The sequence below is a fragment of the Apus apus genome, chromosome 2, assembly GCF_020740795.1.
Source record: "Apus apus isolate bApuApu2 chromosome 2, bApuApu2.pri.cur, whole genome shotgun sequence".
Classification (NCBI taxonomy): Eukaryota; Metazoa; Chordata; class Aves; order Apodiformes; family Apodidae; genus Apus; species Apus apus.
The window spans coordinates 33,332,301-33,349,642 of NC_067283.1; the positions used below are offsets into that span (position 1 = coordinate 33,332,301).

General features: G+C 40.8%; 1 protein-coding gene across 1 annotated transcript in view; it reads left to right on the forward strand.

Annotated features, from left to right (window-relative positions):
- Nucleotides 1–3,352: 3,352 nt before the first annotated feature.
- Nucleotides 3,353–17,342, forward strand: part of STK31 (serine/threonine kinase 31) — a 35,637-nt gene continuing 21,647 nt past the window's right edge. Inside the window, exons 1-9 of the mRNA XM_051609539.1 lie at nt 3,353–3,384; nt 3,476–3,528; nt 4,532–4,630; nt 6,339–6,413; nt 7,146–7,304; nt 8,942–9,297; nt 11,164–11,332; nt 13,239–13,354; nt 14,149–14,308. Coding sequence (XP_051465499.1) covers nt 3,357–3,384; nt 3,476–3,528; nt 4,532–4,630; nt 6,339–6,413; nt 7,146–7,304; nt 8,942–9,297; nt 11,164–11,332; nt 13,239–13,354; nt 14,149–14,308 — 1,215 coding nt within the window. The 5' untranslated portion in view covers nt 3,353–3,356. The remainder of the gene's footprint in view (nt 3,385–3,475; nt 3,529–4,531; nt 4,631–6,338; nt 6,414–7,145; nt 7,305–8,941; nt 9,298–11,163; nt 11,333–13,238; nt 13,355–14,148; nt 14,309–17,342) is intronic.

Genomic DNA, 17,342 nt, shown 5'->3' on the forward strand with positions numbered 1-17,342 from the left:
TGATACTCAGTCTTGTAGGTAAGAGGGGATTTCACAGTAGAGTTACAAGAAACAAACAAATGTAAATAACATTGGTAAACAAATGGTATATAAAAACATTGAAGACATTTTTATTTAGTTTTCAGATCAATTATTACAAGTTTAATAGTGGATGTTTATTCTACTTTCGTATTCGTCCCTGTGGCTATATCCATTAGGGAATGCAGTTCCATAAATGTATGTGTATTTCAGAGATGAAGATTTCCACAGCAAAATTTTGCCATAGACAGAGGTTTTAGTAGTTACAAAAGCCTTGCATTTTTTGTTTCGTTTTATATGATAAAATAACATTTTACTTTTAGGAAATAATGTATTGTGCCTTTGTTGACATTTTGAGTTTAGAACACCTGTCAGTTTAAAATATTTGCCAAATTCAGTCTTACTAACCTGTACTTTCATCATCATGAACTGGTTTTATCAAAGTACGTTAAAAAAATAAATTTCTGTGCTTAAACATATTTAAAATTTCCACTTAAATTATACCAAAAGTTACTACATTTATTTCAGGATATTTAATTGGAAAATAGGTAGGATCTTAAAAATATCATTTGTGTTACATATTACGTAGGTGTTTTGACAACTTTTCATCCATGCTGATGACATCCACGTAAAAGAAATTAGCTTTCCTTACTAGAAGGTGTACTTTTGACTTCTTGGTACTCTTGTAGTACTTTTTTGCAGAATTTTTTTCATATCTTTACATGAAAAAACAGGTACAATGTATGTCATAATGTTGCTGGCTGTGAAAACTGGACACCGATGTCATGTCTTAAGTGAAATTTGCACTTAACTGGAATTACTTAAATTTTTATTAGAAAAAAAATAATCATTTTATAGGATCAAAATTGCAACCTCCAATTCTACTGAAAAATCCTTTTTCTTCTATTAAGAAAATCTTTGTAAAGGTAAAAGCTGAGAACAAATGCTTGTGTATTTGCCATTGACAGTGGCTATTAAATAGAACTCAGTTTAACATGTACTGGGTGAGGGTTTCTTTTCCTGAGAGCATGAACTTTGAACATAATCTCACAGGACAGATAAGTTATGGGTTCATCTGTATGTTTTATTTGTGGGTGTGTATCTTTCAGTCAGATAGATACATTTACGATTTCTGACTAATCTTGCATGAGAGAAACGGTTTGTTGTCAGCCACTGCATCCTCTCATCTGGTAAAACCTCATTGTGAAGGTCTTACACAATGCTTAAGTATGTCTCATTTTTTAAATAGCTGGCTTTGAACTCAGTATTTTGCCATTACTATAACACTCCTAGAGTCTAGAATAGCATTTTCCCCTCATTTTAATTATCCTATGAAAAGGCTTAGATGTACCTTGGTTATTTATGATTGCAGAGAGACTGGTCAGTGATCTTAAGTAGAGGTAAAGGGGCTCCTTCCTCTTCTGTGCTTCTCTGATACTCCATAGAAAACATCTCAGGTTTAGGAGGAAGTGGAATGTGATGTGTGAATTCACAGCCAGTAACTGCATTTGTGCGGAATTACTTTGCCAAGCTGTTAGAGCCTTATAGCATGTCGTGCATATTAAATGGTTTGCTGGTCTTGTGTCAGTATGGCCCCGGAGTCTCTTAGCAGTACTTTTGTTCTAGCCATGTGGCCTAAGAGACAGCTTTGCAGGTAGTGATAGTATTTTTTCTTAGCACAAATATAATTGCAAGCAACAATACATTTTTGCAGGCTAAAAGACCTTGAACAGGTGTCCATATTTGGGATTTTTTCCCCCCTACTTTTGTCTAGAAGCCTGCTCTGAGAGCTTGTCTTCTGGCAGAGTAAATAGCTATTTGCTTTACACTGGTTTTATCTCTAACTTTACATTCACTGTACCTTTGCTGTCAGCCCTGTCTGGGCACTTAAGCCCCTGCACTCCTGTTGCCTCCCTAAGTTAAGTCCCAGGCTCAACCATAACATGTCACCTGTGCAACACTGCTACCCCTGCCTTTCTAATGGTTTCATCCGTTTTCATTCTCAAATAAGACAGGAAAATTGCAAATCACTGTACGAGACACCAGAAGATGAGCACTGACACATGACACACAAGGAAACATGAGCAGGTTTTAAGGGTATGTTGAGGCTGCCTATCAACACAGGAGCCTCCCTGCTGCTGCCTCCTTTGTGATTCAAAACCCTGTCACATCATCATATGGAATGGTCTGGGTTGGAAGGCACCTTAAAGATCATCTAGTTCCGACCCCCCTGCCATGAGCAGGAACAACTCCCACTAGACCAGGTTGCTCAAAGCTCCATCCCACCCGGCCTTTAATACTTCCAGGGATGGGGCATCCACATCTTCCCTGGGCAACCTGTTCCAGCGTCTCACCACCTTCACAGTGCAGGGTTTCTTCCTAATGTCTATCCTAAAACTACCCTCTTCCAGTTTAAAACCATTATCCCTTGTCTTACGCACTTATAAAATGTCCCTCCCTAGCTTTCTTGTAGGCTCCCTCCAGCTCCTTGGAATGCTGCTGTAGCGTGTCCCCGCTGCAAGATCAGGATGCACTGACTGCCCCCCTTCTGTGCAGGTGCCGGCCGCACCTGCGCCCACACTTCCAGCCTGGCAGGAAAATCCTGGTGCCCACAAGCCTTCCAGAGCACGCGTTGCCCCTGCACCGGCTGTGGCTGCTGCGGGAGGTGAGGCGGGGCAGGGCCCTGTCACTGGGCAAGCACAGGGAGGGCGCAGAGCCCGGCACTGCCACCCCACATCCCCCGTGCAGTGAGGGGAGGGCAGGGCAGGCAGGGCAGGGGCAGGGGCAGGCAGGGCAGGGCAGGGGCAGGGGCAGGGGCAGGGGCAGGGGCAGGGGCAGGGGCAGGGCAGGGGCAGGGGCAGGGGCAGGGCAGGGCAGGGCAGGGCAGGGCAGGGCAGGGCAGGGCAGGCGGCGGCGCTGGGCGCGCAGCGGCGGGAGCACGTGCAGCCGGTGCGGAGCCCGCCGGCCCAGCCCGGCCCGGCCCGTCCGGCTCAGGTAGGGCCGGGGCTGCCCCGTCGGCGGGAGGTGGGTGCGCGGCCCTCGCTCCCGGGGCTTGGCACGGGTTCCCAGGGGCTGTGCGCTGAGGAGGGGCTCAGCGCTGCGGGCGGGAAGACGCTGCCGTGCCAGGCTTGTGGCGTTTCTCGCTCGGGAAGGGAGGGGAGGAGGGCTGGGGAGGAGCGCGGGTGAGGCCGCGGGAGCGGGATCCCGCTGAGCTGCGAACCCCTGAAGTGTCGCGGCAGGAGAAGTTGCCCGGGCCTGCGAGGCGGGCGCATGTCCCTCCGGAAGAATACCCTGATTGCTCGTCTAACGATAAGTGTCTTGTTTCAGAATCTGTTGTCATGGACGGAGACATGGTCTATGGTAAAGGTAATAACGTGCGCTAGTTTTTGAAACAATTGCCTAATCTTGCACTTGAGAGTACTTACCTTTTTTTTTTTTTTTTTTCTCCTCCCTCAAGTTGAAGATGTTGTGGGTTGCCACGTTGAAGATGCTGTAACATTTTGGGCACAGGTGAATTCACAGAACTGTTTGATTTTAACTGAGCTGTTTAATTTTATCTCCTCCCCCTCCCTGCAAGTTTCTGTAGAAGTGAGAGTAAAGGATAGTGGTGGAATCATCATAGAACGGTTGGGGTTGGAAGGAACCCTAAAGATCATCTAGTTCCCTCCAACCTGGCCTTGAACACTTTCAGGTATTTGGCATCCACAGCTTCTTTGGGCAGCCTGTTTGAGAGTTTCACCACTCTCACAGTGAAGAGGGTGTTGTACAAGGGGAGTGAGGAAAAGTAAAAACCCAAAACAATGCGTAGTTTTTATTAATGGGGCAGGGTTGCAGCAGCGGGAGGGAAAAGTCCAGAAGGATTACAAAGCTAGCAGTTTCTGTTTGGTCTGCTGGTGAGTTAGTGTGTGCTTATTAGTCAACACCTCTGTAGCTTTGAGCCAGTTGAAGGAGGTCATGCTGCTTATCATGTCCCTAATAGAAATTTGAGGAGGGGGACCAAACTTTACTCATTCTCTTTATGGAAAAGATTATTCTAATAAAGGGGTTTTTAGATAAAGTAATTCTCCTTCAGGTTCTTAATCTGGCATTCTGTGACTCAGACACTGTTTTATTTAAAGTTAGGAGTGTTATTCTAAGGTTAACAAAATGTTAACCTTTCTTAGAAAGAAAGAAAGAAAAAAGAACACCAAACATGCTAAAATTTGGGAGGCAGGATTGATAAGCAAGGTCTGCATACTGCTCGGAGAAGCTGGTTACTATTACATGTGTTCATTGCAAACCATTTCTGTGGGGTACATTACCTGCCTCTGGACTGTTTCAGTTATTTTTGGAAGTAGATGGGAGCAGGCTTACAAATGCAACTAAAATAATGAAGATTGAAACCTTAAGGTGGAGTATTACTTGTCTCAACAGCAGTACAACTGTTATGATTTAATTTTGGGCTGCTAGAAGCCATCAAGCATCTACCAAAAGTGACGGTTAATAATCCATACCCTCTCTCCACCCTTCGTAGAATGTCAGTAGATGTGATGACCTCTTGAAATTAACGCATGAACTGTCAGAAGCTTGTCCTCGGGCTAATGCAGTTTTTGGCACGCTTGATTTTCATAAGGTAAGTAGGTTGTGTATATGTGGAGTTTGTTTTTCACCAGGATCTAAAAGCCTTAATTCTATGCAGTCATACTCTTAGGTGTTTTCTTGAGCTTTGGTTATGCTGTGGGCTGTATTCTGTGAAGATCTCTAAGAACTACTGGCTATCCTAAAGAAAATGCTTAGTTTGTGTGAGCAAGTTTGAATCTTTCTGCACTTAAATTATGCAGCTATGGGAGTTTTTTTAATGCTAGGGGTACGCTACAAGAAAGAAACATATAGAACACTGAATTCCCTTTTGTTGTGTGGGTTAACAAGAGAGCAGTGTGTTTTCAGATTAAGCGATTCTTTACTCCATCTCAGGAGGTGCAGAAGATCTTAAAAAAACTACAATGTTAAATGTGCCAGACAAGTACTCTATAAGACGGTAACAAGTATGTATTTAACAGCACTTCTGTGACAAGCATGCAGAGTGATCAGACTTTTGTTTTTGTGTGTGGACTGCTGATAGCTTATTGCAAACTAAGGTTTAAAGAAAACCTTAATAATAATAAAAATAATAATGCATAATAATAATAAATGGTATTGAAACTGGAATATTATGGATTTGATAGATGGACCACTCATTGGGTAAGGAACTGGCTTTATGGTTGCACTCAGAGTGGTGATCAATGGCTCGATGTCCAGATGGAGACCTTTGATGAGTGGTGTTCCCCAAGGGCTGGTGCTTGGATCAGTGCTGTTGAACATCTTTGTTGGTGACAGGGACAGTGGCACTGAGTGTACCCTCAGAAAGTCTGCTGATGACACCAAAGTGTATGGTGAGGTCAACACTCTGGAGGGGAGGGATGCCATCCAGAGGGGCCCTGACAGGCTTGACAAGTGGGCTCATGCAAATAACGTGAAGTTCAACAAGGCCAAGTGCAAGGTCCTGTGCCTGGGTAAGGGCAATCCCAAGCACAAATACAGGGCCTGTGGAGAATGGATCAAAAACAGTCCAGAGGAGAAGGACTTAGGGGTGGTGGTGGACAAGAAGCTCAACGTGAGCTGGTAATGTGTACTTGCAGCCCAGAAAGCCAACCTTTCTGTTGTCCTGAGCTGCATCAAAAGAAGTGTAGTCAGCAGGTCAAGGGAGATGATTTCCCCTGTGTGGAAATGTTCAATGCCAGGTTGGATGGGGTTCTGAGCAACCTGATCTAGTGAGACATGTCCTTGCCTATCGCAGGGGGTTGGAAATAGATGATCTTTGAGGTCCCTTCCAACTCAAACCATTCTGTGATGAAAACGATTTGTCTGAACTGTTTGTGTGTGCAAGTAAATGACCTTCTACATTCTTATTGAAAAGGAAGAAAACACAACAGCAAAACCAGTGTGTTTGTGGTGTGACTTGCCTGTTCCTTTGTCAGGCTTACTAAGCTCTCTGTGTCAATATAATCTGTAACAACACATTAGCAGAAGAGCCACAGGAGTCTAGTGTGTAAAATTTTGGTGTTCTGTTTATAAAATTTTCTCTTGAGCTACTGTTTTGGAGCAGAAGATTGTTTTTGAAGCATTAGCATGTATTGAATTGTGAGATAGGATATCAAATACGTGACTGTTTTCATGCTGCAGTTGGGATAATTGTATGAGAATATGAAAATAAGATTTATAATGTATTACAAATACTGTTTTGAGGTATGCTTGTATTTTCAGAATGCTATTCTTGATTTTTTTTTTTTCCTATTTTTCAGATTTATGGTGGCTGTTTTTCTGAAGATAAGTGTTGGTACAGATGTGTGGTGCAGCAAGTGATCAGCAATGAAAAGGCAGGAACTGTTTTTATTTTTTACGTCTTTAATTGTATATCAGTTCTACATGCAGGATGATAGAAATAGATGCAGCTCCCTTTTGAAACTTGCTGTGTGTATGCTTTTAAGCACTGTGAATGTGTATGTGGGACATAAATTCATATTAGTTGTAATTTTGAAAAATACTGATGAAAAGACTGGCGAAACATAACCTACGTGCAAGGTGCTGGTTATATCTCTTGATAAAGAAATTCTGGCGTGGTAGTTAATGTTGTTAAGGAATGTAATTTAATTTCAAAACTTCCAAGTGGTGAAAATGGTAGCCTTTGTGTGGCATCTTAGCAATGATGTGAATGACCTGAAAGAGTTGCTAATCGGCATTAGGTGATGACACAGAGGCTAATGGTAATTTCTGGACAGGCTGGCTGGCATTGAAACATTAGATTGCATACCTGTGAAGAAAGTCTTCTATATTGCTTCCTCATTGTATCCCTTAGAGAAAAAATAAATCCATCAAAGATCTGTTTTGTTACTTAAAAGTTTTGTCACTAGGCTTTTAAACCAGTACCAACGTAAGAGATTTCTCTAACTTGGTTCTTTCCTCTGAAGGATGTCTAGACTTAGTACAGAAGATTCTGATCTCTGCAACGTGCATGTGTGTTAAAATGCTTATATTCTGGTAGCTGTCGTCACATGTTTCTGTAGGAGGCTTGTGTAACCTCTGCTCATTTATATTTATTATTGTTGCAGTGTCAGGTGTTGTACATTGACTTCGGAAATTCTGAGGTTCTGAATAGATCAGACATAGTTGAAATTCCACCAAACTTGCAATGTCCAAGTGTTGCCAAGAGGTACAGGCTTTGGGGACTGCAGCTAGCAACTGATGAGAACTTATATATGTTTGACCAGGTGAGTAACAGATTTTTAAGCATTTAGATGATGTGATCTGTAACAGATGCTGCCAAATATCAGAACAGTGTCACCGGGTGGAGTCTTGTAAGAGCTGGATGTTTAACTGTGAAGGTGGGGCATGCTGGGAAGGACTGTCTGATCTGTCGCCCTGAGCATATTCTAGAAACTAAAATGGTTTTCTAAAAAATGGTTCAGGTTGTGCCAGGAGGTGAGTCTTAGAGTATGCTTTTCCCTTCTTCAGAGCCCCAGGTCTATTTCTCACTGACCCAGGTTCTTTCTGGTGCTGAGGAAACCAAGCACCTCTGTTTCTTTCCCTTCGGAGGGAAAAATGCCTCCCTTGATCACAGAACTTGTTGTTAATTAACTTCGGTCAGTGAGCTTTTGAGTGCTGCGTGCCTGGGTACTGTACAGACTTGGTCAGGAGAGAGACTAGCAGGTGAATATGAATGGCAGCAGGAACCCTGTTGTCCTTTGCCAGCATTGAACGTGAAAGGCTCAGGAGGTGATGCCAACAGGGATAGTGAAAGCTTTGAGTCCTCTTGATTGGTGCCAGTGAGTGTTGGTCAGGTTTTACTAGTGGCAGTCTCCCTTTCTGGGACACTGTTTACAGTCTTAATGGCATGCTTCTTCAAGGCCACAAGCCAGTGCTTGGGAGCAGCAGCTGCTGGACAAGGAGGAGGCAGGAAGAGGCTCTCTTGCTTGCCTTGTACTATCCCTCGATTATTCAGAGGAGATCCTGAGACCCCTTCTGTGTAGTCTTGTCCTTGATGGTGTTGCTTAATGTGATTACTTTAGACAGGTGATAATCTCTGTTCTCAATTTCCTGGGGTTTTGTTTTGTGTGTGTGGTTTTTGTTTGGTTTTATTTCCAGCAGTTCTTGTTGCTTGAGGTAAAGCTTTATTTGCTTGCTCTGTGTAGCTTTCCTGCTCTCAGCCCTTCCATTCTTAATTTTCAGCAAAACCAGCTTGTTTTCTGAAGTGGTGGGACAAAAAGAAAAAAAACCTCCCTGCTAATAAAAGATAACTTTATCCCAGATGACTTATAAAGGTCTTGAGTACAAGTCCTGGTCTTTCAGAGTTGTTTTTCTTTAGTATTACCGATAAAACTGATAGCTGCCAATTCTGCCATTTCCAGATTTCTAAATGAGTAGTTTCAGGAAGTAGCTTTCCATAAGGTAGATACATATAATAATTCATTTGTTGCTATGTTCTGTTTCAACTTCTGAACCTCTTATTGAAAAGCTGTTAATATAATAATAGGAATATTTATTTCATACTATTTTGTATTGTACTGTTAAATAGTTGGTCTAATATCCTTTGAAAGACTTGGATAAGCTGGTTGCAAGCTTCTCTTCATAGTTAATTGGACTCTGGACTTCTGTCACTTACAAATGATACTGAGTTCTTCAAAGCTGAACAGGGAGGGAGAACTATTGGTGATGAAAACCAGGTGCAGTTGTAGTCATACAGACACAGCATTGTTTCACAATAAATGTTAAACATAAGCTTTACTTGTGCAGCTCTTTGGGTTTTGTTCTTAAACATGTCCTTTTATTTCTTCTAAGAAATACAGCTGATTTCAGCTAAAAGTATTCATTGTCCAGTACACAACTTAAGTGTATTTTTATTTTACAGGGGAAGAAGTTCTTGAGCAGCCTAGTTTTTGAAAAAGAAATAAAAATACGTCACAAAGCCAAGCATGAAGATGGTGCCATTATTGTCCAGGCAGAATACGAACAAACAGATATTGGAGAAGAGGTGGCCAAGGCAGGGTTTGCTGCAAAATGCACATCTCCAGGAAACACTATCGATGCAGAAGACAGAAAAGCAGATGTAATGCAAAACCAACATCAGAGTTTAAAAGTTTCAGTTCCACTGTGGGTAAACAGGTCTGATCGTGTGCTGTACAGCATTTCAAAAGGGTGCATTGACCACGTAGCTGCCAGTCCAAGGAGTCAGAATTTTACTGGAAACCGTATGTTTGCCCCAAAGTAAGACAGTGGGACACCCTATAAAACTTAGTATGTGTGCTATGATTAGCTTAGTTGCTAGGATGTGGGTATACGAGAAGATGGAGGGGGAAGTGCCTATGTAAAATGCAGTTTCTGTCTTCCCAGCATCAAGCAAGGCTGGTACTTACTGGAAGAGAGGATTATGTGAGCCTGTGCGTGTGCGTGTTTGTGCCTGCTGTGGTGATGGCAATTAGAACCTTAAACTGTAGAAGACTGCATTAATGTTGTTGCTTATTGGATAGCTTGTTCTTTTGTCATTTGATTTCCTGAGACAGACTGTTCTTATGTATCCTAATGCAAAATTTTGAAGAAGATGGAAGGGGTAGCAGATAATATGGAGAGAAGATACAGGAAAGCTGAGTGGAAAGTGAAGGTTGCAGGCCATTGGACATGTAGCTGATTTTTCATTGATAGGCAATACAATTATACTCTTTAGCACCTGTGTAGTTTCCATAGACTTGTCCTTAAGCCTCTTTGTAACTATCCTTTATTTATCTACATCTATTGACACACATGTGAAATGTGAAAGTACACTTTACCTAGCAGGACAAACATTTTGTGCTGTATTTGTGTAGGAATGTAACAGTGTGCTTGTAAGAAATAAAGCTAGCCATCACAGTTTGAAGTAAGCATTAGGGGATAATGTCTCTGCAACTTGTAATTACATTGACAAGAGGTGTTGGTAAGTTGGCAGTTACAGTTGTCAGAAATCTTTTTAAAGAGACTTGTCTTACAGTTGCTAGGATTGCCATGGCAACAGGCTACTGAGAAAAATGTTTGTGGGTGTGAAAGATGGCATTCAGAAATTTGAGATGGTGTACGAAGTAATATTCTCCAAAAACCTTGTTTAGAATTTGCTAATGTTCCATAATTTGAGCTTCTTGAACATTTTAATAAATCTCCTTAGGACATGCCCTTCCATATACCTGCATGGTATCCAGATCTGTTTTACAATGAGAACATTTAGGCAAGTCTGTGCTGTTAAATACTAATACGAAATGAGATGCTCTTCGGAAAGCCCTACATTTAAGTGACGTGCCTCATCCAGAATTATTTTGAGCTACTCTCATCTGCCCTATTTTTTGGGTTATAGATATGCACTACATAATTTAAAAATAAATTACCTTTTTTGTTTGTTTTTTGTGGTACTCAGTATTGAGGTATGTTCATGTACAAAGGTATCCTGACTGGTCTGAGCAGCCATCAGCCATCAGATTCTCTGTTCCATTTCTGTATGTTCTGGTGGTTTTTAACTTTTTGCCTGTTGCTGGCATTTTTTTGGGTGGTATACCTGTGGAGGAGATTGGGAAAAAAAGAAGGTAGGATGTAACCAGAGCCATGGGGGTGAGGATGAAGTTGATGTGAGGTTTTAGTGAGCAGTCTGTCACAGCAGTCTGAGACAGATGGTTTCACATCACTCTTTGTTATAAACACAACTTTTAGGGTATAGATCCAAAACACTAACGTTAATATGCTTTGGTTTATTTAGTAGAATATTTGAGTTACAGTGGACCTTGACTTTTTGGTGTCTTCATTGTGGGATCCTAAGATGTTTTTTGAATGGGAAAGACTTGAGTTAGTGACTGAAGACTAAAAAAAAAAAGGTTGTCTTCAAGTTATTTAATTTTTTCCTCACTGTTGTGTAACAGGCTTTGTTAAGACTCAGGTGAAGAGGGGTAGAAATTCTGAAGTGTGATTATGTAAGTTCTTCTATAGTCTTTTTGGTGTGGTGTTCTGTAGTCATAACCAAAATTATAAAAGAGTATGAAAGAGTGCACATTGATGTTTTTTTGGGGGTGGGCTTGTTTGTTTGTTTGTTTTAAATTCTTTTTAATTAATTTTAAGGGAAAAATTGCTAGCTTCTAACTCAGTGCCAGACACCAGCTTGGCACAAGTAAGATCAGGTCAGAAGCTGTCCGAAGGGAAAGGAGTTCGCAGAAGGGAGAATTTAAATGCCTTGCAGAGCCTGAAAGAACTAGAACTGCAGGTTCAGCAGCTGAAACATGAACTTCAGGTACGTGGAAATGCGAAGAGGAGGCTTCTCTCCTTGTGAGTGTTTCTGATAATGTTGCCGTCTTATGTACTTATGTGCTTTCATCGTACTGCAGTTCAGCTGTGCGCTGTTGTTTGGAGTGCAGAGGTTTAAAGTGGTTGAGTGAAGACTTGTCTTGACCTGGAGCAGAGAGGTGCAGTTGGTGTGTGTCAGCAGGCATTCTGCAGTCCAGGTTGGACCTTAGCTCCCCTTGGTGTACGTGCTGGCCTTCCACCACACTTGGTGCAACTCCTGTTTTGGCTCTTGGTGTTCAGCTGGAACGTGAAGTTTGCACTTTAGGGTGATAAATGTACTTTGTATATATGGATGTAGTCCTTTTTTCACTTGCTTGGAAGGAAAAACAACTTTGTGTTGAGCTGAAAATTTCTAAGCATCACAGAATCATAGCACTTGTGGAATTTTAGAATGGGATAAAAATTATTATTTCCTTAATTGCTTCTTAATGGAAAAGATGCCTATGAGTCTTTCCAGCGGAAGTTCCTAACACTATCTGAGAAGCACAGTACTTAGTTATTGATAGGCTTAAAAATGCTGTGAATGTTTTTAAGTGTGATAAACAGCAGTTGTAAGAAGAGATTGTGTGAAAGGATGTTATGTTTGCATGAATTCAGAGGAACGGTGTGTAAGCTCTTATCTCTACAGATACTCAAGTAAAATCTGCCATTATGTAAATTCCTTTGACACCCCAAAGCCTGAACTTGCACACAGCTGTTTCCTTTTTCTTTCTTGTGGAATAAAACTATTCATAACCAGCTTTCCTGCTCAGTTACCTCTACCTCTAAATCCTGTGTTTCTACACAGTCACCTGTCATTGCATAGATTCTCCATCAACTGAAGATAATGATGTTTGTGCACTTCTATTCAGTCTAAATTTGCAAGCGACAGAATAAATGTCTGTAGCTAAGAACAAATACTTGAATGCAGTAAATTCACAGAAGCATTTCTGATGATTTAACTTTTCTATAAACGTTAATTATTTTTTTTTGTGTTGAATGTAAGTAAACTGCTTTCAAAGAAAAGGTTCTGGATATTCTTTTAGAAAGTGATAACAGGGAACAAATATTTTCTGTGGTAGGTAATGATTTGTTCTAGAAGGGTGATGTGTGGTGGTGGCTTTGAGGGATACTTCAAAAAACACTGTATTTGCTCATCTGCAAATATAAAACAATTTAAATCCTTGTGGTTTTGTTTTTTTTTTTTTTTTATATACAGCAAGTCTGGAAGGCTAAAAACTTCTAAAGACTGTGTTTCATTACCCATTGGAGTTTATAAAAGCATCTCTGTGGTATGAGAGCAAGAGCTTTTAAATTTAGGTTGTCCGTGGAGGAATGTAGCCTGCTGTGGTGCTTGGGCTTTTGTTGGATCAAGAGTATTCCTTGTAGATATGTCAGGATGATTGGACATACAGCGAGAGTTCTGTTTTTGCTCCATCATTTTGAGATGTGGTAGTGATGGAAGTAAGTTTAATGAGTTAATTTCCCTGAACTAATGGGTAGGAATTCTTCAGCAAGGAAATAAAAAATTCCGTGTTGCCTAATTGCTTGCTAGCGAATGGGGAATAGTTGTACACATACACTTGAACACATCACTACTGAAATGAGAGGAAGGAAGTGAACCACTGACCTTTAAGAAGGTACTAAAGATAATAAAATGATTCTCATTGGTTTGTATGTCTTTCTAGATATTTTGTTAGTTTTTTGAGGGCCACCTCTGTGTCTGTGTGTGTGTGTGCCTGCCTGCATGTGTTTCTCTTTAGTGTTCAAAATTATGGTCTGCATGTTAGTAAACCTGGCTGACTGTTGTGACAGTTGATTTATCTTTACCTCTCTTTGTTGAAACACTACTCCAAAAATTATTATTTATTCAGAGAGAGAAGGAAGCATCCAGGAAAACTGCTGAAAGTTTTGAGGAAACCCTACGTACTTTCATTGGAATGAAAATGAAAAGTCTGGCTGCTAAAGTGAAGGCATTGAAAGAAGTTAGGTATGTATTTTTTTTTTAATAGTAGTATTTATCATTGCTCTGTTTATCTCTTGAAGGCATGCATGCTTTTTTGTTCTCCAAAAGTTTTTTTTGGGTTAATTTTTGATGAAAAATGCGGTGTCATTCCCAAAAGCAAGGCTGAAACATGTTTTTGGAAGCTCCCATTGGAATTTGCATTTCCTGCTTCTCAATGGTAATCAGGTGACTGGTTCACTTCTCCTTTACCATAGCTATTGCAAGAAGAGCTTTCAATTACATCTTCAAGGAAGATGCTAATTAGTAAGTGCAGGTAGCTGTTAAAAGTAACTGGGTGGGCAGAGTTCCTTGGTTATCTATTGCTGAGAGATGTATTTCTGAGTAGCTTAATTTACTCTTCTAGTTTTAAAAGAAGGGACAGAATTGTAGCGGGAAGACTTGAAATAGAAATGACCACCAGCTACTTTAAGAAGGAGTATATATGTATTGGTGTATGTGTTTGTGGAAGAAGAGTTAAAAAAATAAATCAAGGGACGTTATATAGAACAAAAGGGGAATTAAAAGCAGGAGAGGATTTCCAGGTACAGCCTTGTCAATACTGAGGTACAGTGAATATGTTCTTGGTCCTTCCTTCCTCAAAAAAAGATTTAACAGCTGAATGAGACAATTTGCTGCTGCTACCTTTTGAAAGAAACAAATTTATTAACATGGCAGGTGATACCTCAAAAAGGGGGTCTGAATAGCATTGATTTTTAAGTTGCTGGGATTCTCTAAAAAGAAAAATCCTGGTAAAATGTTGTTTCCTCCTTGCAACTTAGGCACGCAAGTAAGAGCAGTCATTTTGAGGCACAGCTCTTAGAAGCTATAGAAGTGGTTACTAAAGAATGTCTCACTGTTCCGTGTTCCTTGGGAAGACTGCAGAAGGTTTGGACAGAGTATGACTTGGCTCAAGAGAGGATTAAGTTATGCAAAAATGTGGTAGGTTGGAATTACTTTTTTTCTCTTGGGAGCTGTTAATTTAACATCTATTGACAGAGTATTTCAGTCTTACAAGTGTAGCTGGAAAGCATGGAAACACCTGTCCTTTGCTAGATGATGTCAGAGGCTTTGCTACTGTTGCCACAACTGATGCATTTATGGGGGGCTATTTTTTCTGTTAAACCTAGACTTTCTGACACTGTTGATTTTGTAAAGAAATATAAGGAAATCAGAACATGATTACTGAAAGATTTCTGTTCTGTAATAATTAGAAACCGCTTCAGCTGTGCAGCTGCAGTGTCTAAAACCTTTTGTTAAAGCAGCTTGCCACTGCTTAGGATTTGCTTCCCTCGTATGGGGAGGCATGGGGAGAGCGGCAGGCAAACGCCGCTGTGTAAGATGGACTTGTATAGGGGAAAGCTGCCATCTAGTGCAACCTTTCTGAAAAAGCCTGCCTGGATATGCAGGCATGGCTGTCTTGGGAGCTGTGTGCTGCGTCTCGGGTGTGTGGAGAGGCTGCTGTTGGGAACTGGAAGGTTCCCGGGTCAGTGGCAGGCATCGTGGTAGTGCAAGGAGGGGCTGATAGTTGTGCATCTGGGAGAATGACAGCAAATGTGTTGTGACTATTTCCAAATATAACCCCAAACATTTTAAACGTTAGACTGTATTACACTGAATTCAGTGGCTCATGAAATGGACTAGAAAATAATGAGCCATGAGGAGAACCCAAGTAAGTTCTGGTTTTGTTGCTTGTGCAGGGAAGAGTATTGAAACATCCATAGCATGGCAAACATTTGCTGTAGGTAAAAAGAAATAATTTTGTTTTCTAAAAACTAAGATGTTTAAACTTGACAACATGAAGATAAGTGTTAATAAGCAGATGTTATTTTAGTGTTGCATCTTGTATAAGGGGGTGATGTATAGAAGAATAGCTAGACTGTGAGGTATCCAGGAACCAAGGATGCTTAGGGATTCTCTGGTACAAACTTTGCTTGGGGAATTCCTGATCCCACATGAATAGTATCAGTTGCAATTTTCTGGAGAATATATGTTATGATTAAGATCCAGCAGGTCTATAAGCCTTGTTGAACAACTGCAGATAAGTAAAGCGAAGTCATCATAGAACTGTGTTTTGACCCCCTCATCCAGTTTTACTTTGACTCAGCTGGACTGGGGATAAAGGGGAAAGAAAGCTTTTAATGCAGACAGGAGTTAGGACAGATGCAGATACAGTGGTGTGACTGAGGATTCCCAAAGTGTTTATTCAGTAGAGGGAGATGATTACTCTGCTGTCTTTGAGATGGGTCTGGGTGCATTTTGCGTTTTTTTTTTTTTGAGTTGCCAACCCCAGTAAGAAGCATCCTTCCCCAAGATATGTCGTGTGAAGAGGTTTCATTCTCAAAGAGCACATGAGGTGTTTCTGATGGACTTAATTTTTTTGGAAAATGTTAATCTGGACATTGTCACCTGTTTCAGTTGTGAATGGCTAATAGTGAAGTTGTGTCTGCATGATGTGTTGTAGTGTGTTATGCTGCTAGAATATTATAAATGAACTTGCAGCACTCAGCTCCACATGTTTGTGTAGTCCTCTGTTTTGTGTTAACAAGGTGTGGCCTCCCACATGACATGAAAACTCATTTTGTTCAGAAGTTAGCAATGCTTCTGGTGTTCCCTCTGCCCATTCTGACATTGTTTGTGGTTGCCTAAGTTAAGGTGTAAATGAACAATGGCAGCGAATCTTGTGACTTGCAAGAGCAGCAGTTGTATAAAAAAATTCCTACTATCTGAAGAGAGCAAGTTGTCAGTGGTAGTGTCACAGGTAATTTAAATGGGGAAAAATGAGGAAGACAAGAATTCTGCTAGATGTCATGTATTCCCTAGAGTGCCTGGGTGCTGCACAGGGTGCACAAGGGGGAATGTGTTTGGAAGTGTAGAGCTCCCTGAGGAATTAGTTTAGTTTTCAAGATGAATTTGTAGCAGCTGGAAACAGGGCAACACGAGGCTCTTGTAGAATTTTTCTTAGGTATTTTGAAGACTTTGGTAGGTGAAGGGTACAGACCAAGAGTTTTGGTGTCATCATACTAGAGTTACAGTACCAGGGATGTCCTGTTTTATTGTGCAGTGTAGTGACTTTGACAGGGTTCTGAGCTGTCTCATATAAACTATAGTATTATCTAGAAAGGTTGGACCAGATGATCCTTGAGGTCCCTTCCAACCTGGCATTCTATGATTCTTTTTGTTTTCCCTGAGAATCATTTTGATATTAAAATACCATTTTCAGGTGCTGTAACATGCCACAGAATCTTGGCTACTGTGTTTTCAAATACAAGAAATGTCCAGGATACACACAGTGAAAGGATGTGCTTGTTATTCTGCCTGTCACCTCTATTTAAATTACACTGACTGTAGATAGGCTAAGAAAAAATTTTGATAGTGCAGCTGATGTTGATGTCACTGACTTTGTTTCCTGCTCAGTTAAAATGTAAATCCAGCATACAAGAACCCCAGTGACCCCAGACAGGTGGGTGAAATAGCTGGTATTAAACACCCCTGGAGTGCTGATGCCCTCTCATTTGTTTGTAAGCTCTTGAGAGTAAACACCTTGTCTTGCTCTGAGGAAAACCTAATGCCTCTTAAACAAGTATCACAGGCCTGAGTGAAGCCAATACAGTTTGAATGCAAAGTGAATGGCATCATTTCAGTTTTTGTTGTCTATGCTTTCTTACCTGGCTTATGATGGTATAACTGTGTCTCTCCTGGATACTGTCCCAAAAATGAAGATGGGCAAGTGGAGCGTTTGTTCTTAATAGGGTATTTATGTCTTAGAAAAATAAGAAGATACTTGGTGAACTGAGGTAGTCCTGGAGCATGGTGTGTATGAAAGTAAAAACAATGTTTCTTCTGGAATAGAAATACTTAAAAATATATTCACAACTAATCATGGAATTTTATGTAAATTCTGTATCCATATAGGAAGGTAATGGTGTGATCACTTAACCAACTCTCCTATGAAATGTTACTGAGACGATAGTGG